We start from the raw sequence: 15,774 nt of genomic DNA, 5'->3' as shown, positions 1-15,774 counted from the left end.
AAAAATGATGGAGAGCGGTTCGGCAATGACCTCCGCCAGCTCCCTCAGCACACGTGGATGCACCCCATCAGGTCCCATGGACTTGTGGACCTTAGTACTGTCTAGGCGCTCACGGTCCTCTTTCCTGACTAAAGGGAAGTCTCCCATTCCCCAGACCCTCTCGCTAACCTCCAGGGTCTGGGAAACCTGAGGGAGAGCCTTTTCACTGAAGACGGAAACAATACAGGCAACAACAACAAAAAAAACAACAACGGTTTTCTGACTTTCTAAGTGTTACCATTTTAAGATGGCCAAGTTTTCCAATTCTGCCTTCCCATCAGTTATCTAAAATAACTGGTTTCATTTTCAAATGTAAGTATAGTCTTGAAAGTACTCATATATGAATGCACTCAGGTAAGTGGGACGAACACTTACCCGAACACAATGTGTCACAAAGGAATCAATGTAGTCCTTAGCTTGGTGATTGTTATAAAGACAACATCTAGAAGGGAAATATCCAAAAATGGACAGATGAATTTAAAACGTCACCACTCTATGTAGCACAAAATTCAACAAGAAATGTAAGTATGAATATGTTCACATATTAAGCACAAATTAATACAAAACGCGTATATTCCTCAAGTATCTACCTTTGTAAGAAGAAGTATTTTTCATCATATTATATATACACACATGCAAGTCAATTCAAGACACACTTACTTTGGAGAAAGTACTGGAGGACTGACAAAAGATCTTAAAGCATCTTTTACCATGTCTTGCATGAGGTGAGTACCAAACACCTTCTTATTATCTACCAGAAAAGTTGTCTGAAAATGAAAATGTACTTTTAGAAATGTGTTAAGTTAAAAGCAATGCTTGAGAAATAACATATAGTAAACTCCTAAGATACCTAAGTATATCAAAACTGCTTTAAATATTCAGATAGTCTGGTTAGTTGGCAATCTTAAAAACAGAGGCATACTGAGATCAGTCATTTGTATTGAATTCACATAAAATACAGCTCTAGTGGTTGTATAAGATGGGACATGTAAAATTATTTCATTTCTTCTTCTTCAAGTATGATTCATCAGACAGATGTTTCCAAAGATTAACAGAAAATACTTTGTGCAGTTCCCCTGGAGGCAAATAAAGTTAAATCTGGAAAGAACGGGACCAATGCAAAACTTTTTCTGCCCTACAGATACTACTACTTTCACTGGTCACATTTGCTACTCATTCCACTTTCACCCATAAGTGCTTTGCCCCTTTTCTACATGGCTCTCCAGCAAATGGAGCAACTGTGCTGCCAGGTACCCAGGGACCAGGCAATGGAAAGTCAGAACACACGTATGTTATGAGAATGTTTTGCCAGTAGATATTCTCCATCAATTTTACACATGACTTAATTGGGTTCAAAGGAAAAGAAGTTCTGACATCCAAGACACCCTATGGAGATCAAAACCTCCTATAACGAAGTGTGTTTTACTTGGAGTTATGGAATGCATTATGAATTTTTAGGGTAAATGAAGAAGCAAGTCCAAAACTCAATTGTATTCCAATCATCAGTTACTGTTGCAGCAACAGAGGTAGTTTATATATGATCAGTCTCAGACTAAAGTTAGCAGATGCAGAACAGCAGAAAATGCCTGTACAGGGACAATATTAAGGCACAGAAGAAAGGTCAACACTGTGTTTTAACCAGTAGGTACTAACATAGTCTAAACAATATTTTAAAAATGTTTTAAAACAATGAGATCAGAACACGTATCCGATACTTAAGTAGCACCAGAAAATTTTTAAAACCTGTATTATACTAAGTTGTGCGCAAACAATAAATATTAGATATTAGATAGTAGATATCTAAAGCAAGAGGATGAATCTGTATTTGTCATGAAAGCTAATTACTCTGCTCAAAGACTGGACCTTACCTGTAACAGAGATCTTGAAAGAACACATGGTGATTGCTCACTAAATTCACAGAAAAAATCCTAATGTGTATTAAGGAAAAAAGAAAACAAGTCAGTTTAATACAACTACTCTTATGCATGGTTGTATTTTTAATGTGCATGTTGTATGCACACACACACACACACACACAACTGTAAATACACACAAAAACACACACACACAGACATGCAGATAGCTAGCTCATACTAACTGTAAGAAAGAAGGAACAAAAGCTATCAAAAAAATCTTTTATGAATTTAAAATCTATTTCTTCCATAATTATCACTTACAAAACAGAAGGTTTAAAATTTATTTTTCTCAGTGCAACACTGAATAGTACTACTATCAGTAGTAGTAGAAAAAAATAGGATACTGTGAAGCTGTTTATGTCTCATCAATATTGAACCAGGTTTGTAATAAAACTGCAGGATTTGATTAGTAGCAGGTGTTTCATGCAAACACTGCTATAATTCATGTAACAGGAGATAAGAAGACAAAGCATTTTTGCATGGTCTTTGAACTATGCCTGATTTAACTGTGGCTCCCTTGTCAGTGAAAAGGTCTATCTCACAGAAGCATTTAAAACCAATACCACTTATAACCAATGTAGACAGCAAGTGGGGGCACCATTCTTATTCAGGAAAGAACATACACAATTGCTTAGCTTTATTCAAGGAATAACTTGCTTAAAGATCTGTGCTCCTGTGTTATAGAATCCATGTACAAAAAGGAATGTAGCAGGGACGATGTTCTGTTACGGCAGACACAGATTTTCAGACAAAAAAAAAAGGAGTTGCAAAGAAATTAACTTCCTTGTGTTCTGCTACTGTGATACATAATTACTATCTAATGTGCTATGGAAAAACCAGAAGTTTGACAAGAAAAAAAGGCCTTCATCCAATAATTAAATAAGATGAAGTACCAGGAGCGATAGCAGATATTGAATTGTACACAGCAATACCAGATAAATACACAGAAAATACCAAAAGATTTATTCATAAGCTCCTTTTTTTTCCTGCAGTGTGTAACTGCAGAAACTGCACGCATCAAATCATTTTTTTCATAAGTCTAATTGTAAGATTTTATATTTGGCTATAAATATGAAATATTCATACTTACCAATATACAGTGCAAATTAGTTAAGTTTACCACTTCACATACAGTTTTTATTCGGTCTATTAGTTTGGAAAAATAACTGACCATTTCTTCCCTTTTAATTATTTTTGCATACCGAGGGAAAGTTGGAGGCAGTAACCTCTGATTAACAAGAGGTTCAAAGCCCATCATAATAGGGTGATCTAACAAGAGAGGAGAGAGAGAAAAGCTGCATATAAAGCTGACTTCTCAAAACTCACTTTAAATTTAAAAGTACGATATTAATGATTCAATTAGCCTAAATGAATTTTTTAGCTGACATTAACTTCTGGTGACACCAGCTATGCAACTGAGATAATGATTACCATTAGAAAACCCTCAACTCTTAGAAAACCTCTCTAAAACCATTAGAAAACCCTCAACAACAGCAGTTACCTGTACAGACAATGAGGTGCTACTTCCTGTTCTGAAATGGCATATGCATTGATTTGAAATGCAATGCACAGTATTCAGTGTTCACATAAATTCTGGCTTTGAGCTGACATTATTGACTTCAGAAGCAGCAACACTCAAAGCTCTAATAGTTTGTATAACAAACAGTATTAGCTCAAAACAAACTTTTTTTTTTTAACATGCTCAAATATTGAAGATTATCAAGATACATATTTAAGAATGAAAAAACAAAAAAAACTTACCTCCTTTAGTGGTATCATTCTGTGCCTGTATACCATGATGTAATGAGTTATGGATGGCAGACAGCAAGTCAGCTGCCTGAGTCATCAATTTCTGAGCTTCTGCAACTGCACTTGTCTAAAAAGCACAGGACAGTTAATCACATTTTAAACAAATATATTTTGATTACAAAACTCATTTTAGTTTTGGAGAAAATGACATCAAAATTCATATTTGAACATAACAGTTCTGAAGAGACAAACTTTTGTAGCAAAAAAAATTTTTCTTTACATTTTACGTATCTGTATATATGTATAATATTGCATTTTATGAAGTATCTTTAAGTAATGTAAGCCATAAGAATAATTACAACTGAAAATCTAGTACACACTATGCATAGGTCTGGCACTCTTGATTTTGCAGATCTGGAAAAGAAAAAAAGAAAACTTTTCTGCCAAATGAAGTATTCCAAAGATGAAAAAAGATATCACGTATCATTAAAAAAAAATGCAGAACTCTTAACAGTATAGACAGAACAAAAGCTTTCAAACAAAATGAAATTACTAAGTAACATTAGAAAATCCCACATTTTCATTAGAAATATTCATCCATTACCTGTTGACATGCTGAATTTTCTGACATTCTACGAAACAAAATGTGAGCAGAAAGAATACCATTTAAAACAACTTTCCGTAAAAACAGAATTTTGTTTTAAAGGTACTAGGCTAATGGTCCCTGAGGAAGCTATTTTATATTTATATTTTATTATATTATTATATTTATTATATTATATTATTATATATTATATATAAATAATTATATATTATATATTATTATATTTATATTTTATTATATTTTATTCCCAACATCAAATTGAAATACAGCTTCCTTTGGAAAAAAAGTTTAAAACTCCCTGAAGAGCTAACAGAAGCTGAACACTATCCATCGATCTGTGAAATATCCTCTTAAAGTTCTAGTACGTGAATAAGCTGCTGAAGAGATCTAAAAATCAAATCAAAGCAGGCTAGGAAGTAAACAACTCATAGCAGTTAATACAAGCAGAATTTGCTCACATGTCACTTCCACACCATAGTTTGATTTCTACTCCACAAATGGTTATACTCAGAATGCAGTTGTTCTCAGCTACCTCTTTTCTTCACCACTGGTGTTCATCAGTAATGTTGGGATTTGACTTTAAATTTTAATTTAATCAAGGACGTTCAAACCATCCAGTATGCAACTGCTCCAACAGCAAAACTGGGAGGAGCACAATTCCATGCCAATAAACAAAAAACTTCATGAAAACTGAAATAATAAGCAATATACAGTTACCTACTCTTCTATAAAGTCATTCAAACAGAAAGCTTTGTGACAAGCAATTCTAACTAATACAAGCAGTTTCCTTTCAACAGCTAGGAAATCCAGTATTTTTTAAAAAAAAACAACTATATGGAAAAGTTGTTACTTTCCACTTCTCAGACTGAAGAAATTTAGATATAAATGCAACACCCACATGGAAGGAAAAGCTAATGATTTTTAGAGATGAACAAAATACAACCTGATATGAGGTAACTCTGCAAACTCTCATACAATTTCTTCAAGTGATTTCTGGAAGGCTATACTAGTATCAGCTACTGTACTTTCATGTGTTTTTGTAATGAGCAATAGCTACCATCATGGCTTATTTTAACCCTGCAGGAACATCAGTTCAGATTAACATAGCATTTGTACTATCTTAGAGAAAGGATCCTAATGGAAACACAAAAATATCATATAGACATACCTCTTTTTTTGTAAAGGCTATTAGAACAGTCAGTAGTACCCGCGTAAACTTTACTCTGCTGAATACAGCCAAACATTGTTGATGCTGTAATTAAAAAACACCACAAATTACTAAGCAATATACATTAAATCCTGCAAATTAAAAAAAAATAATTATAGATTTATTGACTTACACTCTCTAGTCTTAAAAAGATACAAAGATACTTTGGATAAAGCATAGCCACTGACTACAGCTCCTATGCAAATGCCATTTCAGTTTCAGCTTAGGTGAACAGCCATAAGATATTAAAGAATCTGGTTTTCTCTCTTTTTCTTCCCCCTGAAAATCCTACTATAACTGCTTTCTGAAGAAAATGTGTCACGTGGAAAGAAAACCCATACCCTTCTATACCACATCGAATACATTAATTACCATCCTTTCTGGAAGGAGCTACACTGCTTCTACCTTCTGCTGCTAAACTCCCCCTTAATGGAGAGTTTATCAACCGGAGTAAAATCTGTTGGAAGGAAATGAGTTGAGAAGGCACAAGATTGTTAAGACCTTCTACTTTGCTAATCATGTTTTCTAGAGAAGCAAGCAGAAAAATGACAGCACTGTTCTGCCACCAGGATCAATCTGGAACTCTTTCACCACTTAAAAGTCAACATACCAGATGGGGCTATGCTAAGGGCCATTCTTAAAAGAGTAGTTCATAAACAACTGGTGTAGCAACAGTGGGGGACACACAACCCCCACGAGCTGAACTATTCATTTAAGTGAGAGTGTACTAATCCTTTAAACAGATAGTAAAAAGTAAACCAATTAATTACTTCAAGTTCAACTTCAGGATCTCTCTCTTCTCCTTGTCGACTCCGAGTGCTCTAAAAGGTTAAGGAATTTGAAATAATTAAAAACTGCAAAGGAAAGTTACTGATAAAAGCCCTTCATCCTCTATAGAACACCTTACGAGTTAAATAGCACTAAAAAAAAAAACAAAACATTTTTAAATTCAAAACTTCTTAGCGTATCATTTTGTTTCTTAAATAATGTTGTTTCTTAAATAACCATACCAGCCTCAGTATACTCTGAAAATAGTACATTACCCTCCTTATGGAAATTCTAAAAACATTTTGACGAAGGAAGATTGATTCTTAGTATCACACAAAGTATGTGCATAAAAGCCAAAAATTAAACAGTGCTTTCTCTGTCACAGCCCAATGTCACGCTCTATATCACCATTCCACTTATTTCTAATGATATCACTATTAATGAATTTAGAAAAAGCTTATGAGTTCAGCATCTTTACCTAGAAGGTAAAGTACCATCATTTTATGCAATCCACTACAGCAATCCTTCTGAACACACATACACACACAGAAGAAAAAAAAAAAAAAGAACAAAACCCCACAACCAGCATTTACTGACAGAATTTTATTCTTCATAATCCAGCTCCCTCTCTAAAACCTATGCTAAGCACACTTGAAGTATAATCAACAAAGCAAATACAAAAGAAATACCTTCACTCGTCTTTGCATGTCATCTTCTACATCTTTAAGCATACCTAGAAAAGGAAAAATTCAACTAAAAGCAGAAGTGTTCTTAAGTACACCTACATCATTTAAATCAGAAAAGTTTTAAGGAAATAAAGGCTAATGGAAAGGCTCAAGCATACATAAGTAATAGTGCATAGAAAGACTACTGTACACATGTATGCATACAGTGCTAACGTTTGTATCCACGGCTTTAAAACTACAGAGCTTTTTCCTCACAAGCAATCTGTTTAGATGACAATAAGTAGAAAAGTAGAGAAGCAGAACGCATGAAGAGTACCTTCCAGTGGCTTGTAGTTGTCCTAGTTCTAGATGATCCCATGGTTACACATTTGCTTGACACACAGAACCACAGACTGACTTAATTTGGAAGGACCTCAAAGATCATACAGTTGCACATCTCCAGCCAAGGGCGGGGCTGACAGCTAGATCAAGTACTGCATCAGGTTGCTCAGGGCCCTATCAAGCCAGGCCTCAAACACATCCAGAGATGAGGAATCCAGTCTCTCTGGAAAACTTCCTCCTGCTATCTAATCTAAATCTTCACATCTTTAGTTTAAATACACTCCCCCTTGTCCTATTACTATCTACCTGTGTAAAAAGCTGATATACCTCCTATCTATAATCTCCCTTTAAATACTGTAAGGCTGTATAATAACTTCTCCCTGAAGCCATTCTCAAGTAGGTCAAGCCCAGCTCCCCCAGCTTGTCTTCGCCAATGTGTTCCAGCCCTCTGATCATCTTCATGGGCCTCCTTTGGACCCTCTCCAAAAGCTCCATACCTTTCTGTTTTGGGGTCCCAGACCTGGATGCAGTACTCCAGTTACTAAACCAATTCTTTTTCAGGCATTTGACAAATAAACAGCCAAGTAATTTCTTCAAGAAAAAGAATAACCAGTCCCTATTTTTACCCAATCATCAGGGTTGGGACTAGGACTATAAGTAGGAATATAAGACATTCCTACTAATTTATTAGATTTGGTTGAAAATAAACATGCAAGACATGCTTAAAGAGAAAGCAACTAATAGGAAGGCACACACAAAGAGTTTGTACCTGTAACTCTAAGGTCTGTCACAGTGTTGGCCATTTTAAATCCATATGTCATTGACTGAAAATCTTCCTAAAACACGAAAATTGGAGAAGCATGAGCAGTGAAATACACAAAGTTACAGTTTTAAGCTTGCTTTTGTTGCTATTCTTTAACTACACCAGGTATAAAATAAAAGTTTGTTTTTATTCGACAGAGTGGAATACATCCCCAGTTATGGGTGATATTCCTGCTAAAATTCTGCATAAATCTCTAATACTAGTATGACTTTCCTAACATTTACCAAGCATCATCCTACCAATAAGTTTCAAAAACTATGGATGCACAGTTCTATTTAATCAATTTTAAGATTAATTATTAAAGTTTAAGATTAGTTATTAAAAAGTAACTTGTCCAAGCTCAGAGAAAACAAAGGATTAAACACAAGGGCACCGAAAGGACCAGTGTCACAGAAAAAGAAATTCTCATTCCAGTGATATAAGGACATTTCAGACAGACAAATATGGTTACCTAAAGTACAAAATCAAAAACTTAAACAGAAAGAAAACCATATGTAAATCTGACTTGAAATGGTTAGCCACAAGAGTAGCATTGTTTCCTGAACAAAATATTTATGTGGCTCAAATGCTCAAGCAAAATATAGAAAAGAGCATTAATGTCCTTTAAAGAACATTGCATAATAAAGAAATCAAGTGTAACACTTTCAGGAGCATGAACTGCTTCTCCTATAGCATCCTTCAATTAAACAGTAATAAATTTCTCTAGAACTATTTCACTTGTGTTAAAGAGCCTACATATGATGTTGAAGACTTAACGACAGCATATCCTGAAACATACCTCCTCAAAAACAGCTGCTTTGTTGACTTTTTCTCTGGCAATATCACAGATTTTTAGGATCCCCAGAGCAAAAGCTTTCATAGCAGGATCTTCTATGAAGTCCGGATTATGAATATAAAGGCAAGTGAATACTGTCTGTGCCAAGGAATGCCCCTCTAACCATGTTATCTACGGAAATGAAAATTAAATGTTTTACTCATGACAGCCAAGTCCTCGTTTTTTTACACCCTTACTCTTTTTACATCTCATTGAGCTTCAGTGAGTCATTAAGGACGTCTGTATCATCACAGCTTTCTACCTAGCAGAAAAGGATAGAGAAGGTGTTTCAACCTTTAGCCACAGTCCTTCAGCTAAATTCTGGTGTGGGCGAAACTTATAAAAGGTTCAGCTTTGATCTCTGTGGCTTAGACATGACATTAAGTTGAGAGACCATCGACCACAGAAGTTTCCTTTACAAAATCCAGTATGAAAAATGAAATCAGCTATGAAACAATTCAGCGATATTTTACATTGCTTCTTTTCACAATCCACTCTCTCTACTACTTCCATGTTTTTAAACTAAAGCGAAACCTTCAGTAACCCAGAACATGATTTCTATCTTGAAATATCATGAAATGATGAAGTTCCTTTCTCTAAAATAAAAGAAAAACAAGTCAGCCTATGAAGTGGGAAGGAGAAGAGGAATTATGTTATACCACGTCAAACACACAGTGATCTTTGTATGACTTTTTGTGAATAAAATACATAAAATGAAGTAATTTTATTGACATCATTTTAAAGAACATCTAAAAATACTGTGAATCATTTACTGAGCAGGTTAATGAGTATATAAGTATATACACACAGGAAAAACAGTTACAACTAGCAAATAACAGATAATTTACATCTCCTTTTGAAACCGATTTAGATTACCTCCTTTCCACTCTCAAAATACTGATGACAGCTTGAAGTCCACGTTGACTCTAAAAAACTGAGCAACACTTTGTGTAGATTACTGTGCACTCACTTCCTACACAGTAAACACTAATATACAGTAGGCAATTAGATATTTAAAAAAAAAAAACAATTTCTGAGCCTTTTTACATTACTCAAAATGCTATCAGTTCTCTTCTGCAATGATTTCTTAGAATGAAAAACAAACACATGTAAAATCAAACTTAAGGCCTGTTATATTATCCAACACAAATATCTCAATGGAAATAAAAATGCAAATAGCCTATTTTCTACTCAGTGGTTCACTATTCTTGAGCTCTATTCCTTTTCCTTTTCTCAGTCTGGATTGAGGGATTACATTCTGAAAGCAAGAACAATAAATGCTAATAGCAGAGAAATCCTTACCAAACAACAAAAGCAAGTATCCATTATTCCTATCAGCTCAGGTGAAGTGAGATCCTTTATCTTAATGGTGCCATCCTTAAAAAAAAAAAACAAGAAACAAAAATTAAGAATGTGTAAGACTATAGTCAAAAAGCAAGTTATTTGTACAACCAAAAAGGAAATTACAAATTGGTCAAGACTTCTGAATATTTGTATGCTTTACTGACCAGCTTCATAATGTTTCAAGAACTCTCAAAAAGCTACTTTCCATCATTGTGTTCAACTTCCACCAAACGCAGAGCTCTTCAAAGAAAGCAGTAAAATAAAACTTTTGATCTGTAACTATCCAATAAAAGCTTAAAGCCAATTACTTAAAAACACAAACAGTATGCAAAGTCACAATAATGACTGAACAAGGAATATTATGCAGGACTTCTTCTCTGAAAGCTGCTTTTTTCATTGTGGATACTTGCACAGAATTTTACTGCCTTGAAGGATCAAGAAAGCAGAGACCCTGTTTCTTTATTTGTTCAACGCATGCAATTTCACACATTTTTCTCCCTTAGTCCATTCAAAACACTTGGGTAAAAAAAAAAGTATATATCCTCTACAAGTGCATTATTTCTTCCCAAGTAACAGTCTTTCAGCATACTTTCATAAATGTTGGCCATGCATCAGAAGTTAATCATCACTGTGAATACTGTTAAATGTGACAGCTTCTGTTCATGTTAATGAACTGAACCAACAATCACAAAAAAGAGTACAGAAGCTGACTTTCCTTTAGCTATTTTCAAATAAAAGACAAAAGATATGCAAGATGACTTGCAAAACTATTTCCAAAATGTATTTATTTGAGGCATTAATATTTAACAATTTTACAGTAATTTTCACAGGAAAAGTTAGTATCGCTGTAGTAATATAAAGAACAAAAAAAGACAAGCGCCACAAGCTCCTCATATTGTTATTTTACAGCCACTGAGAAAGCAAAAACAGGAAACACAAACCTTAATAGCTTGCTCAAAGTTCAGAACTTTTCTATTAACTTGGTTTCCAATCATACCAGCATCCATCTTGGGATCCATCATTTCAATGGCAGACATTGCTTCAAAAAGACCAAAACTAAGGAGACCAAAATAATTATGTTCCAAATTTGATTCTTTATAAATCAAACAGTCTTAACAAACCAGACTAAAAGAACATATGATGACAAACTGAGTACACTGATTTCTAACTGCTGACAATAAGCTACATGGACACTATGATTGATCTTGAGAGAGTATGGTTTTCATGAGTTTGAGGACTGTTTAACAGTTATGTCAGAAAAGACACACTTAAAAGTAAAAGAAATTGCTTAGTATTTATTGAGCAGAGGAACTGAAGAACACTCCTTAACTAAATATCCCATTTTCAATCCTATGCAAGTGTAGAAAAAGGCTTATTGTGTGTTGAGTTATTGTGCATTCTAATTTTGAAAGGCATTTATGTATAAAACTTCGCCTTGTGCTCTGATTCTACTGTGGTGACATCCCTGATCATAATTCTAAGCCTTTAAATAGAATGCTCCTTCCTGTCTTCAGAATTATTGGTCTTCAGCAAGAACTCTTTTCATTCTTTAAATGAAGAGACTTACATATCTTAATAATACACATTTTCTTTAAAATATTTTAATCTCACTTCGTTCCTTAAAAAATCCAGCAAGATCCTAGCACATACTTTTCGCTGAAGTATATTTTTTCTTCATGTGTAGCGCTCCCAGTTTCCACTTTGGGATGGCATTTTAGAATTACTCTAAAGCACATAGCATGCTTACCTAAGCATGCTAATGGCATCTGAGGTAAATTAATTTAAAAACTTCAAACTTTTTCTGGTCTTTTTGCATGAAGGTATGTCCATGTAAAATAGTTCAGTAGGTTTATTAGTTCCAGCGTTAATGACAATAACTTCTAATGTTAGCATTACATCTATTAAGTGAAAATGTAGTATTATCACATTTGAAAAGTCATGGCTGTCAGGCAAAGTCCCCAGTGACTAGAAAAAGGTAAACATCACTCTCATTTGCAAGAAAGTGAGTAAGGAGGATTCGGGGAACCACAGGCTGGTGAGCCTCACCTCTGTGATGGGGAAGACCATAGAACAGGTCTTCCTAGAAGACATGTTAAGGCATTTGAGAAACAAATGGGTGACCTGAGACAGCAAGCATGGTTTCACCAAGGGAAGGTCCGTGCCTGACCAATCTGGTGGCCTTCTATAATGGAGTGATGGCATTAGTGGACCAAAGGAACATCTACCTTGACTTCTGCAAGGCCGCCACACCCTTATCTCTAAATTGGAGTGATAAAGATTTGATGGGTGGACCATTCAGTGAATAAAGAATTGGTTGAAAGGTCAAGGATTGTAGCCAATGGCTCTCTGTCCAGGTCGAGACCGGTGGTGGTGTCCCCTGGGGTACATCTAGAATCTGGTACTCTTTTAACATCTTGAACAATTATACAGATGATGGAACTGAGTGCATCCTCAGCAAGTTGCTGATGACACCAAGCTGATTGGTGTGGTTGATATACCAGAAGGAAGGGATGCCATCCAAAGGGACCATGATAAACTTGAAAGGTGGGCCCTTGTGAACCTCATGAGGTTCAAGGAAGCAAAGTGCAAGGTTTTGCTCTTGGGTTGAGGTAATCCAGGCATGTATACAAACTGGGAGAAAAGCAGTCCTGCTGAGAAGGACTTAAGGCTTGGCTGATAAAAAACTTAACATGAGCCAGCAATGCGTGCTTGCAGCTCAGAAGACCAATGGTATCTTAGACTCCATCAGAAGGAGAGGCAACTGTCCCCTCTATTCTGCCATCATGAGGCCTCCATGTCTGGGACCCCCAACACAGGAAAAACGTGGGGCTTTTGGAGAGGGTCCAGAGCAGGGCCACAAAGATAATCAGGGGGCTGGAGAACTTCTATGAAGACAGGCTGGAGAAACTGAGCTTGTTCAGCCTGGAACAGAGAAAGATGAGGGGAGACCTCATTATGGCCTTCCAATATTTTAAAGGAGTTTATAACAAGGAGGGAAATCAACTTTTTACATGAGGACAAGTGACAGGTCAAGGGGGAATGGTTTTAAACTAAAGGAGAGAAGATTTAGATAAGATGTCAGGAAATTTTTTTACTGAGAGAATGGTGAGGTGCTGGAACATGCTCTCCAGAGAGGCTGTGGATTGTCCATCCCTGGAGGTATTCAAGACCAGGTTGGTTTCCCAGGTCTAGGAATCCTGATCTAGTATTTCATCTAGTGGCTGGTAACTCTGGCTGAGGTAGGGGGGATGAAACTTGACAATTCTTGAGGTCCCTTCCAACCTAAGGCGTTCTATGACTATACTGGCAAAAAGAGAAATGTTCAGCCTTCATACAAACACATCACATACATGTTCATGAGGATTAATAATACTCCTAGTATTTCAACTACTTTAGTTAAAGTAAAAATTTAAATAACTTAGCTGATACTGCATGTCTTGATCATTATTAAGCATTAATATTTAAAAAAACAGAACTATTCAAAAAGCATACTTACAGTTTGTCATGAAGCAGTTCTCCTAACTTTAGTTCTATGAAGGAACAGAACACAATAAATAATTACAATCATAATTTTAATGCAACTTTTCCAGTATAACTGTATTATTTTAAAACTGTATAGTCTAAAAGAGAATAAAGTGTGAGAATCAAACCAGGCCCTTCTACTCTACCTTTACTTGCTTTCATTTAGCACTTTTACAACCATAAGGCTAAAAATCGTTCTTCCGAATCATACCTAATCCTCCTCTCTGACCCAGCACCTGAATCACCAAACTTTAAAAATCTGAATAGCGTGAAACACAGGACAGTAGTTTTCCATGCTCCTTTAGGCAGATGTCTGATTTTCCAGAGGAGCTGTTAACTGAAAGGCTTGGTTTTCCTCATTATTTTTTAGCAAAGCCTTCAGATACACCTGACTGGCATACAAACCATACATTATTAATAAAAGGGAACTATTTAGTGGTATAAGAAAATTATGTCAATGATTGTGTAAATTATTGTGTCTCATAAGCTACAGTTTTACTTTTATTTTTCATAAGGTCATCATAAAATCAATTAAAAAATGTATAAATTTGTCATCGCAGCAAACCAATAGCTAATAGCAATAAAGACTTCGTTTAAATGAAAGCAATTCTTTCTATGTGACTGGGGTGTACTACATCCCTTCTGAAGTTGAGCCTTAGTTCAGACAAAAAATGATACACTGACCAAATAAATAAACAAATAATCAGATCCTGTAGATTCAAAATTTACAGAGAGAACAGCATTGATTCTGCATAGAGAAATGAGCTTTCCACTCAGTAGGACATAGAAAGAACTTAGCAAAAAAAAACAAATAAACAAACAACAAAAAACATGCAAAAACGCATAGAACAACACAGAGCACAACACAAATCTATATTTATGCAACTGAGAAGAAGATAAGGTTCTTCTCATATTTCCAGCCTTGTAGAGTGTTAAACATAGGAAAACACAAAATCATTGTGGTCTCTTTGTTTGGAGCTTGAATGTAGATCAAACTACTTACTGAAACAAAAAACTATACTCCGTTCTCCAAGGATTCAAATTTTTCACACAACACGAGCACTACAACTCACCTCTACAAGCTTCTTCAAAATCCTGGGTTATATCTACCCAGTCTGTATTACTCTTTTCCATCTTGTCAGGTATACCAAGCTCCCATCCCGAATCATCATCTTCTACCGAAGCTTTCATAACCATGATAGTGCTCCTTTAAAACTGTATCAAACACACTACAGATTAGGCAGAAATCACAGAAAGTTGTTCAAGGAAGTTATTTTTTATTCCGCAATAATATGGGAAGACAGAGAGACTAACCTAATTTCATTTAAATGGCTACTGTTACATATCAGTTTGAAAGGTATTCAGTTTTCCTACCACTTGTTTATAGGCTACAAACCTTCAAAAGCTAAGAACACCAAAAGTTTGTCAGCACAGAGCTATAACAAAGTTTGTACTGAAAATAAGAGACATGAGAAGAACCTCCCTTAGAGAGGATGCAGACAACACACTTTTACCTTCTGGTGTGTTACACTGCTAGGAACACAAATATCCTCCTGCTGCAACGCAGAAGGTGCTGCTATGCCTCAAAACATATTCGTGGGCATTTCTAATACCAAGACCACCACTAGAGTGTTAAGCAACCTCAGACTAAAACGAATTTTGGAACAGCAGTGACCAACTGCTCCGAGCTGGTGCCGCGCTCCCACCCGCAAGGCACCCCGAGGAGCACTGCGCGCACGCTGCTTCCCCCACGCGGTACCCAGTCCTCCCCTGCTGTGGGAAGGATGTCGGCACAGCCGTCAGGGAGCCCCGACGGGCGCCGCCCGACGGAAGCAGAAGCTTCCGACAAAGGCCTCCGTAACAGCAGACCTCCCGGGTGCCGGCGACTAACAGCGGCGGCGACAGCAAGGCTTCCGAGAAGCGTTCAGGATGGGCCCCCCCGACCCACTCGGGTCAGTACCTCGCCGGCTCTCACGAGGCC

At 36.1% G+C, this 15,774-nt stretch overlaps 2 protein-coding genes across 3 annotated transcripts in view; one reads left to right on the top strand and one right to left on the bottom strand.

Annotated features, from left to right (window-relative positions):
- The window catches only part of LOC104915113 (cytosolic carboxypeptidase 1), a 131,365-nt gene that overhangs the window by 38,403 nt on the left and 77,188 nt on the right, over positions 1-15,774 (top strand). The window contains exon 13 of the mRNA XM_010725811.2: positions 15,422-15,745. Within this exon, the coding sequence (XP_010724113.2) occupies positions 15,422-15,745 (324 nt within the window). The remainder of the gene's footprint in view (positions 1-15,421; positions 15,746-15,774) is intronic.
- On the bottom strand, positions 331-15,774 carry LOC104915112 (N-alpha-acetyltransferase 35, NatC auxiliary subunit). 2 transcript variants are annotated; one of them, XM_010725810.1, is made up of 15 exons: positions 15,754-15,774; positions 14,867-15,008; positions 13,768-13,801; positions 11,213-11,327; positions 10,230-10,304; positions 8,892-9,059; positions 8,060-8,126; positions 6,973-7,016; positions 6,286-6,336; positions 5,477-5,560; positions 3,717-3,831; positions 3,046-3,224; positions 1,908-1,967; positions 700-806; positions 331-481 (listed from the first exon to the last, which is right to left on the bottom strand). In XM_010725810.1, the coding sequence occupies exons 2-15, from the start codon at positions 14,988-14,990 to the stop codon at positions 346-348; spliced, it is 1,359 nt and encodes a 452-aa protein (XP_010724112.1). In that variant the 5' UTR covers positions 14,991-15,008; positions 15,754-15,774; the 3' UTR covers positions 331-345. The 2 variants fall into 2 exon arrangements, with proteins under 2 accessions (XP_010724112.1, XP_019466089.1); XM_019610544.1 differs by lacking the exon at positions 15,754-15,774 and adding an exon at positions 15,663-15,684.

The sequence above is a fragment of the Meleagris gallopavo genome, chromosome Z (genome assembly GCF_000146605.3).
Source record: "Meleagris gallopavo isolate NT-WF06-2002-E0010 breed Aviagen turkey brand Nicholas breeding stock chromosome Z, Turkey_5.1, whole genome shotgun sequence".
Taxonomy (NCBI): Eukaryota; Metazoa; Chordata; class Aves; order Galliformes; family Phasianidae; genus Meleagris; species Meleagris gallopavo.
The sequence above is the reverse complement of the archived record's forward strand: the minus strand, read 5'-3'. Positions and strand labels throughout refer to the sequence as shown.

Coding starts and splice junctions, on each gene's coding strand:
- LOC104915112 (XM_010725810.1), bottom strand. CDS start 14,990: ATGGTTATGAAAGCTTCGGTAGAAGATGATGATTCGGGATGGGAGCTT. Junction 7,017..8,059: donor GACAGACCTTAGAGTTACAG/GTACAAACTCTT, acceptor TTCCTTTTCTAG/GTATGCTTAAAGATGTAGAA. Junction 3,225..3,716: donor GAATGATACCACTAAAGGAG/GTAAGTTTTTTT, acceptor CTCTCTTGTTAG/ATCACCCTATTATGATGGGC.